General features: G+C 45.9%; 1 protein-coding gene across 2 annotated transcripts in view; it reads right to left on the bottom strand.

Moving 5' to 3' along the window:
* Positions 1-15,921, bottom strand: part of LOC138455244 (fatty acyl-CoA hydrolase precursor, medium chain-like) — an 820,182-nt gene that overhangs the window by 550,705 nt on the left and 253,556 nt on the right. For both annotated transcript variants that reach the window (XM_069607092.1, XM_069607093.1), the window contains exon 5: positions 6,959-7,092. In XM_069607092.1, coding sequence (XP_069463193.1) covers positions 6,959-7,092 — 134 coding nt within the window. The remainder of the gene's footprint in view (positions 1-6,958; positions 7,093-15,921) is intronic.

Here is a 15,921-nt window from a genome sequence, read left to right as displayed (position 1 = left end):
CGAATGGATACTGATTTCTGCCATTTGTTGCCCTAATATGCTATTCCTTTTTGGATATTTTCCTATTACTGACTTCCTCCAAGGAAACCTGTCAGTCCTTTTTGGATATTTTCCTATTACTGACTTCCCCCAAGGAAACCTGCCAGTTCGTTTTGGATATTGCCTATTACTGACTTCCTCCAATGAAAGGACATAAAGGTCTTTCATCCTTCTGGAACTGTACTGTAAGTAAAGGACCATCTGTTATTTTTTAATGCCACCAGCTTTTTCCCCTCTCTGGGCTGCGCAGGGGGATTGTCATTTTTGTTGCATAGTGTTATCAAGCGCAACAACTGTGGCGAGTTCCTGGAACGGACCCTACCTCTGCACCAAAAAAGGAGCGCCTGACAAGACCTCCAAAGAACCTTCCGGATCAGACATCTCGTCCAGTGAATCTGACACTGAATCACAGGTCAGCCCCCCGATTGATGACACCGTGATAACCTGTCCTGGCTGACCTCCTTTCTCACTGACCGGCTCTCTCAGGTCCAACTGGGGTCCTTCCTATCTTCTATCTCTCTCTCTACCTGTGGTGTTCCCCAGGGGTCTAACCTCTCTCCCTGGATGTTAAACTAATACCTTACACCTCTTGCCCACTGCATCGATGCTCTCTGCTCCAACTTTCAGTGATATGCAGATGACACACAGCTCTCTTTCAGGCTCCCCTCAGCCACCTTTACTCCCTCTCTCATTCCTAACTGTCTGTCTGAAATTCGGGAGTGGTGTGCCGCCAATTATCTCTGCCTTAATGCCAGTAAGACGGAGATCCTCCTCATCGGAACACCAACTTCCTCCTTTCCTCTCTCTCTCACCGCCCACTCTGGGTCCTCTTCCTGCTCCTACCTGTGAGGCCAAAAACCTTGGGGTCACCTTTGACTCCACCCTCTCCTTCTCACCTTTTATTTCCGTCATCTCTAAGAAGTCAGACTATCAGCTGCACCTCCTCAGAGGTATTCTTCATTTCCTCACTTTCCCTCAGAAGCTCACTGGGCCTCATTACGAGTTTGGAGGTAGCCATGCCATTTTTACCGGCATGGCTACCCCAAACTCGGGTCTGGGTCCCGAAAAATGGGAATTACCTGGCCATTCCAACCTTTGCGGGCCCGGTAATTCCCATTCATGGACCCGGACCCGGTACATTAATAACAGGACCGTTGCTACCATCCTGTTCTGCTAGCGGGTGTCGCTCTGCATGTCTGGTTTGACCTGGCATACGAACCGACCCCGCTGCAGAACTCGGAATGTTGGGGAGAGGTATCAACGGCGCCAGTAGCACTACCGGCGCCGTTGTTGCCTAACCGCAAGGCTCATAATGAGGCCCACTGTCTCAAGAGCTGTGGTCCTCTAAAGGCTGGACTACTGCAACAGTCTCTTTCTAAATCTTCCTGCCTCTACTTTCCATCCTCTACAACGTATCCAGAACAGGACTGCAAGACTTGTCCTTGGCCTCAAGCCCAGGGATTGTATCTCTCCAGCTCTGCAATCTCTTCATTGGCTACCAGTGGTGACAAGGATCAAGTTCAAGACCATCTGCATTGTCCACAAGGCTTTCTGGGGCCTGGGACCACACTACCTCCAACTCTCTCTTCCTAAGTATCTCCCAACTGGAGCTCTCTGCTTATCCACCTCCAACTCTCTAAGGGTCAGTCGCTTTTATAAGCAGAGAGTTGGGGGCAGATCTCTTTCTTCGGCTGGGGCCTCCCTCTGCAACAGCCTCCCTTCCTCTCTCAAACTTGAGCAGAACCATCTCTAGTTCTGGAAGCAACTCAAGACCTTTCTCTTTGCCTATGCTTTCTGTCTTCCTCTCCCCTGCTTATTACCCATCTGCTTCACGCATTGGTCACCTGGTCACCCTCTGAACTTGGGCCCAGGTCCCTGTCTGTCCAGTTGCACCTTGCATTGCCTCTTGGCACCCCCCACACTTGTGGTCTGTATCTGTAACACTACAGTCCCATCTCTCTGCACTTATAAGCCACCTCTTGCTGCACTTTGTGATTACCTGGACTGAACCACCCGCTGGCTGCACTTTTGATTACCTGAACTTCTCCCTTCCCCTTCCCGGCACTTGCACGATCTGAATGACACAAGGCCTAGTAAGATCTTTGTTTTGTCCTCCCTCTGTTTGACCCTCCTTGTCCAGTCGTGCCTAGAAACACTTGCGTACACGCGTGTTATAAATGCCATATCATATCATTGTTGCATTTCCCGACAGATTGCACCACCCCGATCGAAGACGTGCCAGGAGCCACAGCTAACTCCAAGACTGATTTCCCATCCACCCACCCACTGCTTCCCGGACAATTCGTCGATGTGCGGTCCTTTATCAACAGGTGGGGCAGCCCCAGATTCAATGGACCGATTGAGGTAGAGTTTTCCACTCCTCTTGCAGTTAAAGTTAAGGGACTTTGTTATTAGACCCACTTGGCCGACGTTCAGAAGGAACCTTCGGGCATTGCACCAGCACTTTAAAGGACTGGTAGTGTGCATCTACCTCATTTCCCTTTCCACTAGCAGCATTCAAATTTTGGACTGCCCCACCCACCCCAAACCCACGCACACGCACAGCTGCCAAAAATGCTACTTTTGCACAGGGGGCGCTCTCTTGCGCGCCTCGCTCTCTCAGTCTCTCTTTCTCTCTCTTCTGGGTGCATACATTTTTGCCTTTCTGATAGTAAAGAAGGTGAAACCACTCCTACAGTCAAATATATTCACTCAATAGTGTTATGTCTAGGTTTTCATATTCATATATGTGTGCAATGCATTTTATAGCAAGCATGTACACTATTTCTATGTTTATTTTAGGGATCTATTTAGGAGCTTCCTTATATTAGGGGGACATATAAAAGAAGAGCTTGGTGGAAGTAGGGGAAGACATTTTATTTTACTTTATTTATTTTATTACATTTGTTAAACGCCCAGATCCTTAGGTATCACAGCATTGTTGCAGACAGTTTAAAATACAATTAACGCAGTTTCAGATACAATAAAATACACAATTGCAAAGGTTAATACATTTATATTATTTACAATAGTTGGTATAGGTCTACCCTACAGGAGTGGATGTCTAGTATTGGTTGAATAGCCAAGTTTTTAGCAATTTATTGAAACAGAGGAAGGAACAGAGTGAATGGAAGCTCTTATGTGTGTTCGTTGATAATGCATGCATCAGGGGCACCCAATGTCTTAGTGCCACAAGAAGTAACAATTCTAGAGGCACAATGTCAAGTACATCTTGCGCTATGTAGGCTCAGGGGTACTTTTCAGGCACACAATGTGCGACTCTAACCTGTCGATGCAACAACAATCTGAACAACAACCAATGCCTAAATAAATACACAATAATAAATAAATAATAATAATTAGGCTTTTATATAGCGCTACAAACCCTCAGGTATCCGAGCGCTGCTTATTATTACCCACGGTGTGTGGTGCTCATTTATCGACCTCGGAAGGATGAAAGGCTGAGTTTGGCCCTGCCGGGATTCGAACCTGCGTTAACAGGCTCTGCACGGGTGTCAAAGCGAGCGCTCTACTCGCTGTGCCACTTGACCGGCTGAAACAAGAAACAAGAACTGGCAACAAACAACCGTTAGCTGCATTGCAGAGGTTCTAATAGGATATGAAGAAGGGACTCTGGCCAGGGTGGAAGCAGCATGTGCATCATTCTGGACTGAACACATCACAAAACTAACATGGATTGAAGAAATGGAGAAACCAGTGAAAGTGCACAGAGAAGAAACATATGAACTTTGCTTTTATAGTGCCGAAACAACATTTTTAGGGGTCAATGAACATTGCAATAAGACTTTGCTCATTCCTGATCTTAAAAAAAGGACGGCGGCAGTGATGGATTACTATTGGGTGTGTGCCCAACAAACGTACTTGTACCTCCCACCATCATGGAGGGGCTTTTTTTTTGCTGGCCACACTACACTCAGTCTTGCTTGTAACCACAGAAGTACATTTGCAAGGGGGGCCAACAGAGACTTTTGCCCCCACCACCTTTCCAACATCTGAAGAACAAACAAGAAACCTGTTGTCAGGATCAGAGTAGCACACCTTCCATTGGAAAGAAAAAAGAGAAACTCTGCGAAGAAAGAAAAGAGATAACTATCTGTCCAAAGATTCATCAAACTTGCTCAATGAAATACCAGATAAGTACAGGCTCTTCAGCAAAGCAGAGACGTTCTTCGCCTCAATGCTACTACCTGGTGTGCAAGCTGTGGCCAACGCTAAATGGCTGAAAAATTGTCTGTTAGGAATTGATACAGCTGGCAATCAAGGGTTCAACGTCATAAAGGTGGAACTCTGCACTCTGAGGCTGCTGACAATGCAGAATCACTGCATCCTAAATATGCTGACTGCGATGGAAGGAGGCGTGTGCAAAAAAAATCGGGGATTCCTATTGCACATTCGTGCCTCCTGAAGATGCTGAGAAGGGCTCTCTATCACACATAATTAAAGCTGTACACAACCTGAGAGTTTGCATGAGGAAGGAAGCTAGAATACAGAGTGCAGATTGTTTCAATTTAACTTTCTCTTGGGCTCCATCCTGGCTGAGGGTGATTGTGAAAATGCTAGTGCCCGTCATTGTCTTCATCATGGTCATCTTTTGCATGTGCCAAATGAGACTCCGGTGTTGTGGCAAAGCAGTACCCAATAGCGCAATGATTATAGTCTCACTTGGGTTAGCACCCATGGCACCTCGTGGTACCACAGAAAGTAGTACCCAGACAGACGACCCAAACAAACCCTGTATGATAGAAATGTCCTATACCTTACACCCCTGTGGCACAATCACCACACCCCCACCAGATCCTGAGAACTATGCAGACCACTGGGTTGATTTAACCGGGGATGTGGGTTGTGTTTACATGACATGCACCACGGAGGAATATGCCCAGTCTGGAGCAAGTTTTACGAGATGTTTGCAGAGCATGGGTACCAAAGGACTGGGTCGTCACCATACATGGAAGCTGAAAAGTTGGAGCGGGTGCAGAGGGGGGAGGAACATATATATTGGAACTTAGCTGCCAATTACACTGCAGGAGTTTGTTAATTTGGGCTTAACAAAAGGGGGCATGTTGTGAAGGAGAGTGGGTCTGCTCCCCCCACGCGATACCAAATGAGAAATAAACGCCAAGAGAGCAAATCCAGGGAGCAGGTGATGCACCTAGAGGAGGGTTTGTGGTAGATGTGGGTGTGAACGGCATCCTGGCGAACAGCAGCCATCTTATAATTTAGGCCCAAGCGCAGCGAACCGCATTGTGTGCTTTAGCATTAGGTCCCTTGCATGAGCGCGAACGTCTCCCCCAAACCCAGCCAGGTCTCATAGAGTCCATGAACTCCTCCATTCTTCGAAAAAGTTACAGGCCCTGGTGCACAGGGAAGAATGCGCCCTGCTAGGTCATGTGAAAGGAGCAGCACTCCTCCTGGCAGCACCATCCCACAGTAAAGATAGAACGGCCCTCCTGCCCCCCAACGATCCCTACACGAGAAATACAGTTTTTCAATGCTTTCATCCTGAGACCCCTGCATGCCACAGGACCATCTAAACCCAGACCACCGACCATAAAAAGTTGCATCCCTCGATCGATCATTAAGATCCGAAGGCAGTGCTATCGTGCCTTCACTAATGGGTCACATGATTTGTGCAGCGAGGTGCAGGGTGGCAACAAATTATAGCCCACAATGAAGTTGAAGGACCTTGGGAGTTGTTTATCTGCCTGGGAAATCTGTGGAGCATGTGAGTTAGTGTGGCCTCAGCCCTCCCCCCATCCCTGAGCTCATCCCTGTATCTGCCAGTTGCACAGTTCCAAAGATAAAATAACATTGTTTCTTTTAGTAGCCAATTAATTGTTAGGCCAGCCTCACCTCGGATGATGAGGCCGGCAACGCCCACCAGGACAGAGAGGGACTGATGAAGATGGACCAATGGCCTGGCTTCCCATATGGAGCAGGCCCTACAGATATAGAGCCCTTCCAATTAGGATTGTAGACTTGTACTATATATAATTACGCCATCAGTGACGTTGTTTGTGCTCATAATGTGCTGCACATGCCTATGGAGCTCAGAATATTCAGCGGCAGCATAGCTCTTTTCCGATGCATTTCTATTCTGTAAGAAATAAATACTTGTTATCCTTGCAAGAGTTTCTTGGGCCCATTTCCTGAGCAGGCTGTATTCTTTCTAGTGTGAGCGTGCAGGGGCATGCCTTTAGCGATAAAAATAAATCTGAACACGTTTCCTCTATTGGCACCTTATCATGACCTTCTTTTTTCCAAGATCTGAGAGGGCTCCTTTTCAATGTTGCTTATTTGGTGTTGTTACCAACTTGGGTACTAAATTTTCCTTTGGTTTTTCTCTGAGGCCGTTGTGAAGCGATAAGACTGGGCTACAACTGAACACCTGTGCCAAGCAAGTTCGCAGCGCTGTGGAATGCGTGTTACACCTCAGGCAGCCGCTCCTGAGAAGTACACAGCTGACGACACTGCTGGATCGGATCCCCAAGACCAGAGGCTGCCTCGCAGATATGACAGAGAAAGCATTTCACAACTGCGGCCCTACTTCCCCTTTTCTCCGAAATCGGCCTTTTTATTATTATACGTGCTGTTTCATGGGTGGAGAATGGGTTTAGCCACTCCATTTGTATATAAAGATGAGCCACACCCGGGGTGGGGGGGCAATAGAGCAGTGAGCAGCCCTCCCATGCGCTGGTCTGTTTGCATTACATGCAATTTCTCTCTACTTCTGGTCTCCTGTGTATTATTTGTGTCCGTGTCCCTGAGGGGTTCTGGGGGAGCAAGACGAGCCTGTAACAGGTGTCAAAATGTATTCTCATTTTAGATACTCCTATGGTTATCATTCGTTTCATGCACGATCACAAGACTACCAATATGACAAAGTGAAATGCTTTACCTGAAGAATCCCAGGATGGCAAGCCTGTACTGGATTGTTACTACCACCACATGTTCATAGGCTGATAAGGCTGAACCATCATAAAGCGATGCTCCACCACTCACCAAAGCACCCCCATGGATCCAGACCATGACCTGAAAGATTCAATTAAAAACATTAAAATATTTTATTATGAATTGACCAAGAAAAGTTGGTCTTACATAAAAATACAATGGAAAATGTAAGCATTACCACATTTAAACATTTATGAAAATAAGATCAACATATTATTGATATATCAATTCAACAATTCATCATTTCACATTTTCAATTAATAAAAAATTTATACAAAAATAATAAGAGTAGATACACACCACTTTTCAACTGTACACAATTTCAAAGAGAAATTAAACTTTTTAATTTTTTGTTTATGGGTTCTAAGCCTATGGCTAGAAAATACCAAGGCAGGTGCACAACCTAGTATACTGATTATTTAGAGAAACGTAAAAAATAATGGTATTTAAATTTTAAAGGTGCGGGGCAGGAATTGAGATCCTGGCACAAGACCTCTACATATAACAAAAAAGGAAAAGATTCAAACTTGAACCCTCGCGTCCCCTGCACACTGTAGGGGGTGTTGGATAATCCAACTACTATATCCTCGAGGAAATAAATTCTTTATGAGTAATTAAATGGTATTTAAACACAAGAAGTTTCAAACACAAAAAGTTATTTGGAAAAAATATAAGTGCATATGTTATTATTTTTAAGTACAGGCTTTTGGGTACAAAGACAAAAGCAATCTCAGTACATTTGCAAAAAACAAGTGAAGAATGAAGAATGAAGGAGTGTTGCCAGTAGTGTGTTTCTGGGTGGCGACGCGTTTCGAGGCTGGACGCCTCTTCTTCATAGGCCTCAACAGACTCTGATAGAATCAAGTAGAGGACAGTGCTGTAAACAGAGAAGCGAAAATTCTTCCAGTATGTCGGGATGAAGCAAAAAGGCTGATGCTCAGGCTTCAATGGCAAAGGTGCCGTTAAATGGAGAATGGCTCAAAGTCGAGTTCCATCAGAATTAACAAGAGGGGTTGTTCTGATCTCCCAGTCAATGCTTCCGTGCTGGTCTTCCACCCTCTCCTCTTTGTTGCCAAACTATGGCTCCCAGGAATTTCACCACAGCGATGGTATGACCACCGCGTATCCCCCATGACTCTAGCAACTCAATCAGTTTGCAGCCACTCTTGCTTGTCCACAAATCTGAGAAATTACTTTAGCCTCAGACCTTGTATAGCATTGCAACCAATGACCAAATGTTGTCTAGTTTGGTTCGAACGTGGCGTTGTACAAAAATCACACATCCCATCACCTGAGACAGTCCCAGATCTAATAGCTTGTATTTCTCCAGTCAACAGTAGATTCAGTTTGAGGCACATAAATTGATGACGCCAGTAGGGATGAGGAAACTGCGCTATGTATCTCATTAGCATATTCACTGGCTTATCTGTCCAGAATCGACTACTAGAGAGAGAATACAACCTCATTTTTTGGATTGTTTCTATCCAATCCGCTCTAAAAAGTAGTGTCTTTGGAGCCCAATTGGAGACAGCACATTCATTGTTGTCACCTCACCATTAATAAATAGGAACGGAGACACCCTCATAAGCGTAAGCAATGTCCCATTAAAGACAAAACCCTCCATTGGTACCAGTCCTTCAGCAAGACTATACCAAGTTCAAACTGCAGAACGGCCATCGGAACACAAGCAGGCAACCCCAATGTAAGATTCAATTACAGATCAAGTGTAAGTGAGTTTGCAGGTTGATAAACATGTTAAAATACATAGCTGGTGCCAATATTTGCATTGCACATTTAAATGTGTTACAAATTGCACCATTCTTTAATTGTGATCAGGATGGAATGCATTAACAGGCGTCGTATAGTACTACAGAACATTTTACCTTAAGTGAGGTACTAATTACACAAGGGCTATTGGAGAAAAGGATTGGATAGCATTACATGATGACCGCACTCTGCGCATGTAAGCATGTGTTGGGTTTTACACAGTGCAAAACTAGGTGGGAAGTAATAGAGGGATGCACAAAGAAAAGGTTGCTCACAGTAGTGACTTCTGAACCTTTAGTCGAGAGTTCCCTCTCCTCCATACCCTATGGGTGCGCCCCCATAGCGGCCAGGACCAGAGCCTTTTGCTCTGCAACAGGGCTTCCCCTTTAAATTCTGAAGGCATCTGTTGTCACAGGTGTCGGCGAGTGGCTCTGCCTTGCAAGCTCCACCCTCTGGCACCCAACCGGCAGTCCCCTTTTTTCTGCCTGTTGGCTTAGAAGCCCTAAGCTAAATGATTTAAAGGGCAGTGGTTTCCTTGCAGTCTGCATTATCCTGCTGTTCTCTTGAGAAATTCCCCGATCTCCCAACTTTAATTCTTCAGGTACTAAGCTGCTAAGGCTACAAGTTGAGGACAAGTATAAAGAACTCCCCACTGCTGCTGAAAAGGGAGATCCTGAACTAGATGAAATAGAATCAGCCCCCTCTCCGCCCCCTGCAGAGAGTACAAGGAGCTTTCAGAATCCAATTCTCAATTCAATTTCAAAGCTTTATTCGAAATAGTCCTTTAGCATAAGAACCAGAATATCAATTCAAAGATTCAAATTTGCAAGATGGGTCAATAAATCTAGTGCAATAGCTTTCATTTTTAAAACACAGGATAGGTACAAAATAAATCAGGGCATATTAATGCGAAATAAAAAATGAAGAACCACATGCAATAGGAAAAAGAAAAAGAATACAAAGTAAAAACATCTGTAGAATAATATTTTTACCTCAAGAGGAGAGCAAGCTTGCAGCTTCAGGGATATTCTACAATTGTGGTACCATGTTACCCATCAACTTGTTTCTTAAAAGCCATGCACGATGAACATACCGAGCTGAAGCAAATACGACTTTACGCTCCAGAGTATTGGTGAGAAGCTGCATTGCTTCCCTTGAGTTTCTTAGCCCCATATCAACTAAAAGGGGTCTTAAATACTTTCACCTAAGCTCAAGTAAAATTGGACATATCAACGTAAAGTGGATTAAGGTTTGATTAGCTTGTTTGCAAAGTGGGCATGATTCAGAGTTGTGTGGTGACCATTCACGACTATACCAAGCGGTATACAGGAAACCCAATCTAAAGCGGACATATAGAGAGCGATGATGGGGGGGATGGATTCCATCTAAAAAGGATTTACAATTCACTAGCAAATTAGATAAAAGGAATTCGGGGCCATTCTTCAAGGAATACCTTTGGGCCTCTAGAATCTGGAATGCGTTGCACCTTGCAATTATCTTAAGATCAATCTTCAACGAAGGGCAGCACCACCTGGGGTTATCCAAAAAATAACTGGCACCCAACCCACATAAAATAGTTTTTACATGGAAAGCTCAACCATGTTTTTTGGCGCTTTCCAGTTGTAAAAAATACCTCAGGGCATCTCTATATGGAGTCAGGCCCGGGGAAGACCAAAGTCTCATCCAATGCAAGATTGGCTTATGGGCAATCAGGTCAGCTATATTCCAGATTTGAAGGTTCAATTAAATCAGTGAGCTTGGGGCATTCTTAGGCAGGACCAATAACTTCTTTAAGAAGTTATTCTCAACGGGGGATAACATTTTCGTATTCGCAAAGCCCCAAATCTCAGTACCATAAAGTGATGCTGGCAATGCTTGCTTGTCGAATAGTGCTATAGCCGGTGAGATTGCCCCACTACCATGACTTGCAAAAAAAAGCGAATACCCCCACTATATTTATTTAAGTTTGCTGTAGTTTTGACGAGTTGGTCGGACCACACACCCCCACTTCATTAAACCTGTGTCTAACTTGCTCCAATTCAAGACCACCAACCTTGATCTTCACCTAGGAGGGCTTGGAGAAGGGGGGGTTTGAAAACTATAACTTTGGTTTTGGTGCCATTAAGCACCAGGCCGAGCTCCTTGCATTTTGCCAAAGAGATGTTAAGCACCTATCTCATCCCAGATGGGGTAATGGCGAGGATCGTTGCATCGTTGTCAAAAAATAAAGTGGGCAATTTTTTTACCCAGTGCCTCCAGTGCATCCACAATTTCCTGGATCTATAACAGGAACAGGAGCAGGGCCCGAACGCTCCCCTGGTGATCCCCCTTCATCACGTTAAACAGGTCAGTCTGGTCCCCTCCAAGGCCATAACCCACTGTAGCTTGAGTTTGCACATAGAGAAGTTTAACCAGCTCTTTTGGGACTTCCCGCCTCTTCAAGATCTGCCACAACAATGCTCTTGGTACTGAGTCTAAGGCAGTTTTGAGATCCAGAAATAAAACATATAGTTTCAGTTTAAGTCGTTTTGTATATTTCTGGATTGTTAAGGACAACAAGCAGCAATGGTCCACAGTGCCCCATCCAACTTGAAACCCTGCCTGGGTGTTACTGATTATCCCTGTATCATCTACCCATTTTTGCAATTTTGCCAGCAAGACTTTGCCAAAGGTTTACCCGGCAGAGTCCAATAAGCCTATCGGGCGGTAGTTTTTAGGCTGATCTTTATCTAATTCTCACGGGAAGCGGGAAGCCACAAAAATAAGAGTGCAATATTGAGACATTTTGAACTTGTTGGTCAACGTCTGTAGAAAAGGAGCAGAGAAAGGCATACAACATCCTGGTGTTCCACTCTATGTATCACCGAGAAAACCCAGACCAACGCCCATGAAGGATGTGAACAAGGGCCATTTTTGTTGCAAAGAGATTGATTTCAGGAAGCTCCATAGGTTGAAAATCTCCTGACGCTTGGAAAGATTGAGCTCCCACTTGTTTAGCCTTTCCGCTTCTGTGTTCTGATGTCCTGGAATTTGAAATGGTATTAGAATGATGTTAATGGTATTAGAATGATGTTGTGCTCTATGGCCCAAAGGAGATACATATTTGGGGACTTTGTACCCCCTGCTTGCTTACATAAAATATGGAGGTTGTGCTGTGCCTCCAAAACCTGCATGTCCACCTGAACTACCTTGTTCTGAATGCGGGTAAAAAAGCACTGACGGCATTGAAGATAGCCTTCAGTTCCAGAATGTTGATGTGGACCGACAGATACTTGCCTGATCACAAGCTGTGGGCGGAAAGATCTGTCATGCTAGCACCCAATCCCTCCAGGGATGAATCAGCAGAGAAAATAACCAAAGCCAGAGGGAACCTGCAAGGATCCCCCATGAGATTCTGAGCGCATTGCCCCCACAGAAGGTCTACCGTCAGATGGGGAAGAATAGGTTGAGAGCCATGCTGACTTCCTGTCTCCTGCAACCAATACTGGGCTAGGTGAATTGGATTTTTCTCAGCCTGGGCATGGTGAAGGGAAAAAATAAAATACAGGAGGCCAGAAGGCCCAAAAGCCTCTGAAACAACTAAGCTGAGGAGCTGTGCTAGACAGGAGATGGGAGGCTGTTCTATACATGTCTGCTATGTTCTCTGGAGTGGGAAACACCCTTGCAGACACCATGTCCAGCCTGAATCAGATAAAGGTCAAAGTTTAGGTTGGACTTTGAGAGATAGATGGAAAATCTCACCACCAACAAAAGTTGGAGAAAGGCCTTGAAGGCTTTGTATGCTTCCTCTGTGGAGGAGTCCCTCGCCAACCATTAGTCCAGATACTGAGAAATGTGCAAGACCCTTAATGTGAGTATCCCTGCCATGGCATTCATGGGTTCCGTGAAAACTCTTGGGGCCAAACTGAGCTTCAAGGGAAACACGGTGTACTTTAAATGGTTGTTCATTAGACAGGTACAGAAACTTGTAATCTGGTTCATATATTGGTAAGTAAGTGTCCTTTAGGTCCACCAAACATATCTAATATCCTGCGCATAGATACTGCACGATCTACACTGGCGTCACAATCTTACATTTTTCTAACGGAAGAAAAAGATTTTGAATAGAAAGGTCAAGTACTACCCTCAGGCCAGGCTTGTTCTTTTTGGGCACTGAGAATATGGCCAAGTAGAAACCCTGCCACCGCTCTGGGAAAAGAACTTGCTTGACTGCAATCATCTTAATGAGTTTCCTTATCTCCAGTAGAAGTGCATGATAAACCTGGAGGACAGGGGAAGAAGATGGGGGGAGGCAGGGAGAGGAAGATGAAACTCCCCTGAAATGATGGGTAGGATCTAGGGATCTTCAAGATGGGGACACCAGGCTTCGATACACCGGGCCAGTCTGCCACTGATTGGCGTTAGTTGGGCCTGCACGCTTATCTCATTGTTTCTTGGCCCATGAGGCTGTTCAAGAATAGGGGGCACATAAAAATCTTTTTTTTTCAGCCATCCTGGGCTGCTTGCCTCAATGTGTGATTGGTGATCAATCAAGATAATAGCCTGAAACCCCCAAATGGTCAGCATCTGGAGTTGTGCCTGGAGTGAGTTTGTGGATAGGATTTGACCTGAAGCTTGTGCAATACTGCCAGTGTGTTTTCTAGAAGGGGACTACTTGGTTTTTTGTTCTTGGAGGAATGAAACAGATTGGTGGCATTGAACTGGCCATCCAAAATCTGGTCTTGCACATCTCAGGAAAATTGTGTTGATCTCACCTAGGCTGAATGTCTCATGTTTTCCCCCTTACAAATACCAGACTGGCACTGTTGATATGGTAAACAGTAGATTTAAGGAGGTCTTGAGCCATCTTTTTTTGCTTTTGGAAAGACCTGGAAAGATCTGACTTAAAAGCAGCCTCTTTTTCGGGAGAAAGGTCTGGTAAGAAATCAGTTATTTCTCACCAGAGTTGCTGGCTAGAAGCTGCCAATAAAGTGTTGGCATTCACGTGCCTTAAGCAAAGGGCTGCGTAGGCATATTTATTTATGCCACATTCTTCCAGAATCTTGAGGCTGAGGTTGAAAAAGCAGAAATAAATCAAAATGTGCAACTGACTGTCTGCCATTGAATGTTGGATGTCTTTGCACTCTCTGATGGTAAACTAGAGGTGCTCTTCTACCCTGTCAAAAGCTCTCTCTTATCTCTTCTCCTGCCTATCCAGGTCCCACCTGACACTTTCTCCCACACTTCTTCAGCTAGAAACCTCATCATCATCTCTGACCATACTCACAACTTCTCTACTTTCATCTCCAAAACTGTAACAGCAGCTCTCATCAAACTCCTTAATATTCGGAAAATCTGGCTCCTCCATCCTTTCAATGCTGCCAAGCATCTGCTAACCACTCTTGTCTTATCTAAACTGGACTACCGTGCGAGCATCATCTTTATTCTCCTCAACTATGCTTTTTGTCCTATCGACAAGATCATTAACTTCCATACCAGGGCTCTCTTTGAACTCCCTCACTTAACACTTACTTCTTCTTACTGTCATCAGGCTGGATGGCTGATGATGCAAACCAGAGCCAGATTTACATTTCTTGTCCTGGTTCACACCTCTACATATGGTAAGGCACAACCATATTTATCCTCTATCCAAGACTAGAAGCCTTCTCGTAATCCCCTCTCTGCCTCCTAAACTACCCGTGTGCCACCTCGCCATCCCAGTGCTTCCTCTCACTTCCGCTCTTTCTCTCTTCTTGCTCCACTTGCATGGAATTCTCTTCCCCCATACCTTTGAGAAACAGTCCACACCAATTTGTTTACAACCAAAATAAAATCCTACCTCCTGGCCTTCAGGTTGCCCTCTTAACCTACCTCTCATCTGACTTCTAGCTAACATTTTCCCTTGCCTCTAACCTGCCTCTGTCCCTCGTTTCCTATGCCTACGCTCTAGCACTGTGTCGTAATCTGTATTACGTGCCGGAGGATGTGCACGTGATTGTGTGGCTGGGCTTGTGGAATGAGAATGTGCAGTGTGCGAGTGCGTGTGAGGATTCTATATTTGTCAGTTCGGGGAAGACTGTTACTGCCGGGTGGGGTGTTACCGGTGTCATCTACGTACCTTCTCTCTTAATGAACATGGACACTGTAACATGGAATAAAGTTGTATCTTAATATAGACTTACGTGTCACGGCGAGGTCACTTCACATGGCGACGAGGAGAACCGTTGCGGAGGGGACAGTCCAGCAGTGACGACACTGCCCTCCAGTTGACCAACCACCCCACGGTCCAGCAGTGACGACACTGCCCTCCAGTTGACCAACCACCCCACCCGGCCGGGCTGGCTGGGGGACCGGATAGTCGGAGTCCTGAGAAGAAATGGCCGGCAGCGTCCTTTGTCCTCCCTGTGGTGGCTCCGGAGTGTTCAGCGCTGCACTGGCAAAGACTCTCTGGCGTAGTTGGCCGTGTTTTGTCCTTCTTGGTGGCGCTGCACACAAGCCGGTGTGTCGGAGGCTGGTGAGGAGAGCTGTTGGGGGCACAGTGCCTCCTCGTGAAAAGGTGTTGGTCGACAGTGAGGGCGGCGCAGTTCTGCGTTGAAGCAGAGAACAGGACTTTACGGGGTACCCGTCGCATCTCGTGTCCTGCTGGGGGCGCTTCAGCTAGTGGCGCCTTGGCTGTGGGGGGTGCTGTGCCCTAGTGTCTGCTCTGGAGCCCTACTAAGGGGCACTACCAGGCACCGCGCTCAGTGATGGACCTGAGTAGCTGAAAGCACTTCGGAACTGCAGGGCCACGTTTCATAGCGGCTCTGGATTGGCTTGGTGGTGGAACCTATCCTGCGGTCTGTGCTTCCAGAGGGTCCGGTGAGCCTCAGCACACCAGTTTCGGAGGCAGTGTGGAAACGCTAGTATGGCTTGGGAGGCCTGCTACGTCAATGACATGTACGGTGGCAGGAAGAAACATGTTGCCCCATTCTTTGTTTGGAGTGGTGCTGGCAGTCTGGACTGTAAAAACTTCGGGGTGCTAGTGACAGAGAAGGGAAATGGCACGGAGCGTGGAGAGGTGCTAATGAAATGTCGGAAGTGGTTGTGTGATGCACTGTGGAGCAAGGACGGGGGAACCATCCTCCATCAATGATGTGCAGGGCAGGATTCAGGTGCAGCAGGAGA

The sequence above is a fragment of the Ambystoma mexicanum genome, chromosome 1p (assembly GCF_040938575.1).
Source record: "Ambystoma mexicanum isolate Mex_15411 chromosome 1p, UKY_AmexF1_1, whole genome shotgun sequence".
Classification (NCBI taxonomy): domain Eukaryota; kingdom Metazoa; phylum Chordata; class Amphibia; order Caudata; family Ambystomatidae; genus Ambystoma; species Ambystoma mexicanum.
The sequence above is the reverse complement of the archived record's forward strand: the minus strand, read 5'-3'. Positions and strand labels throughout refer to the sequence as shown.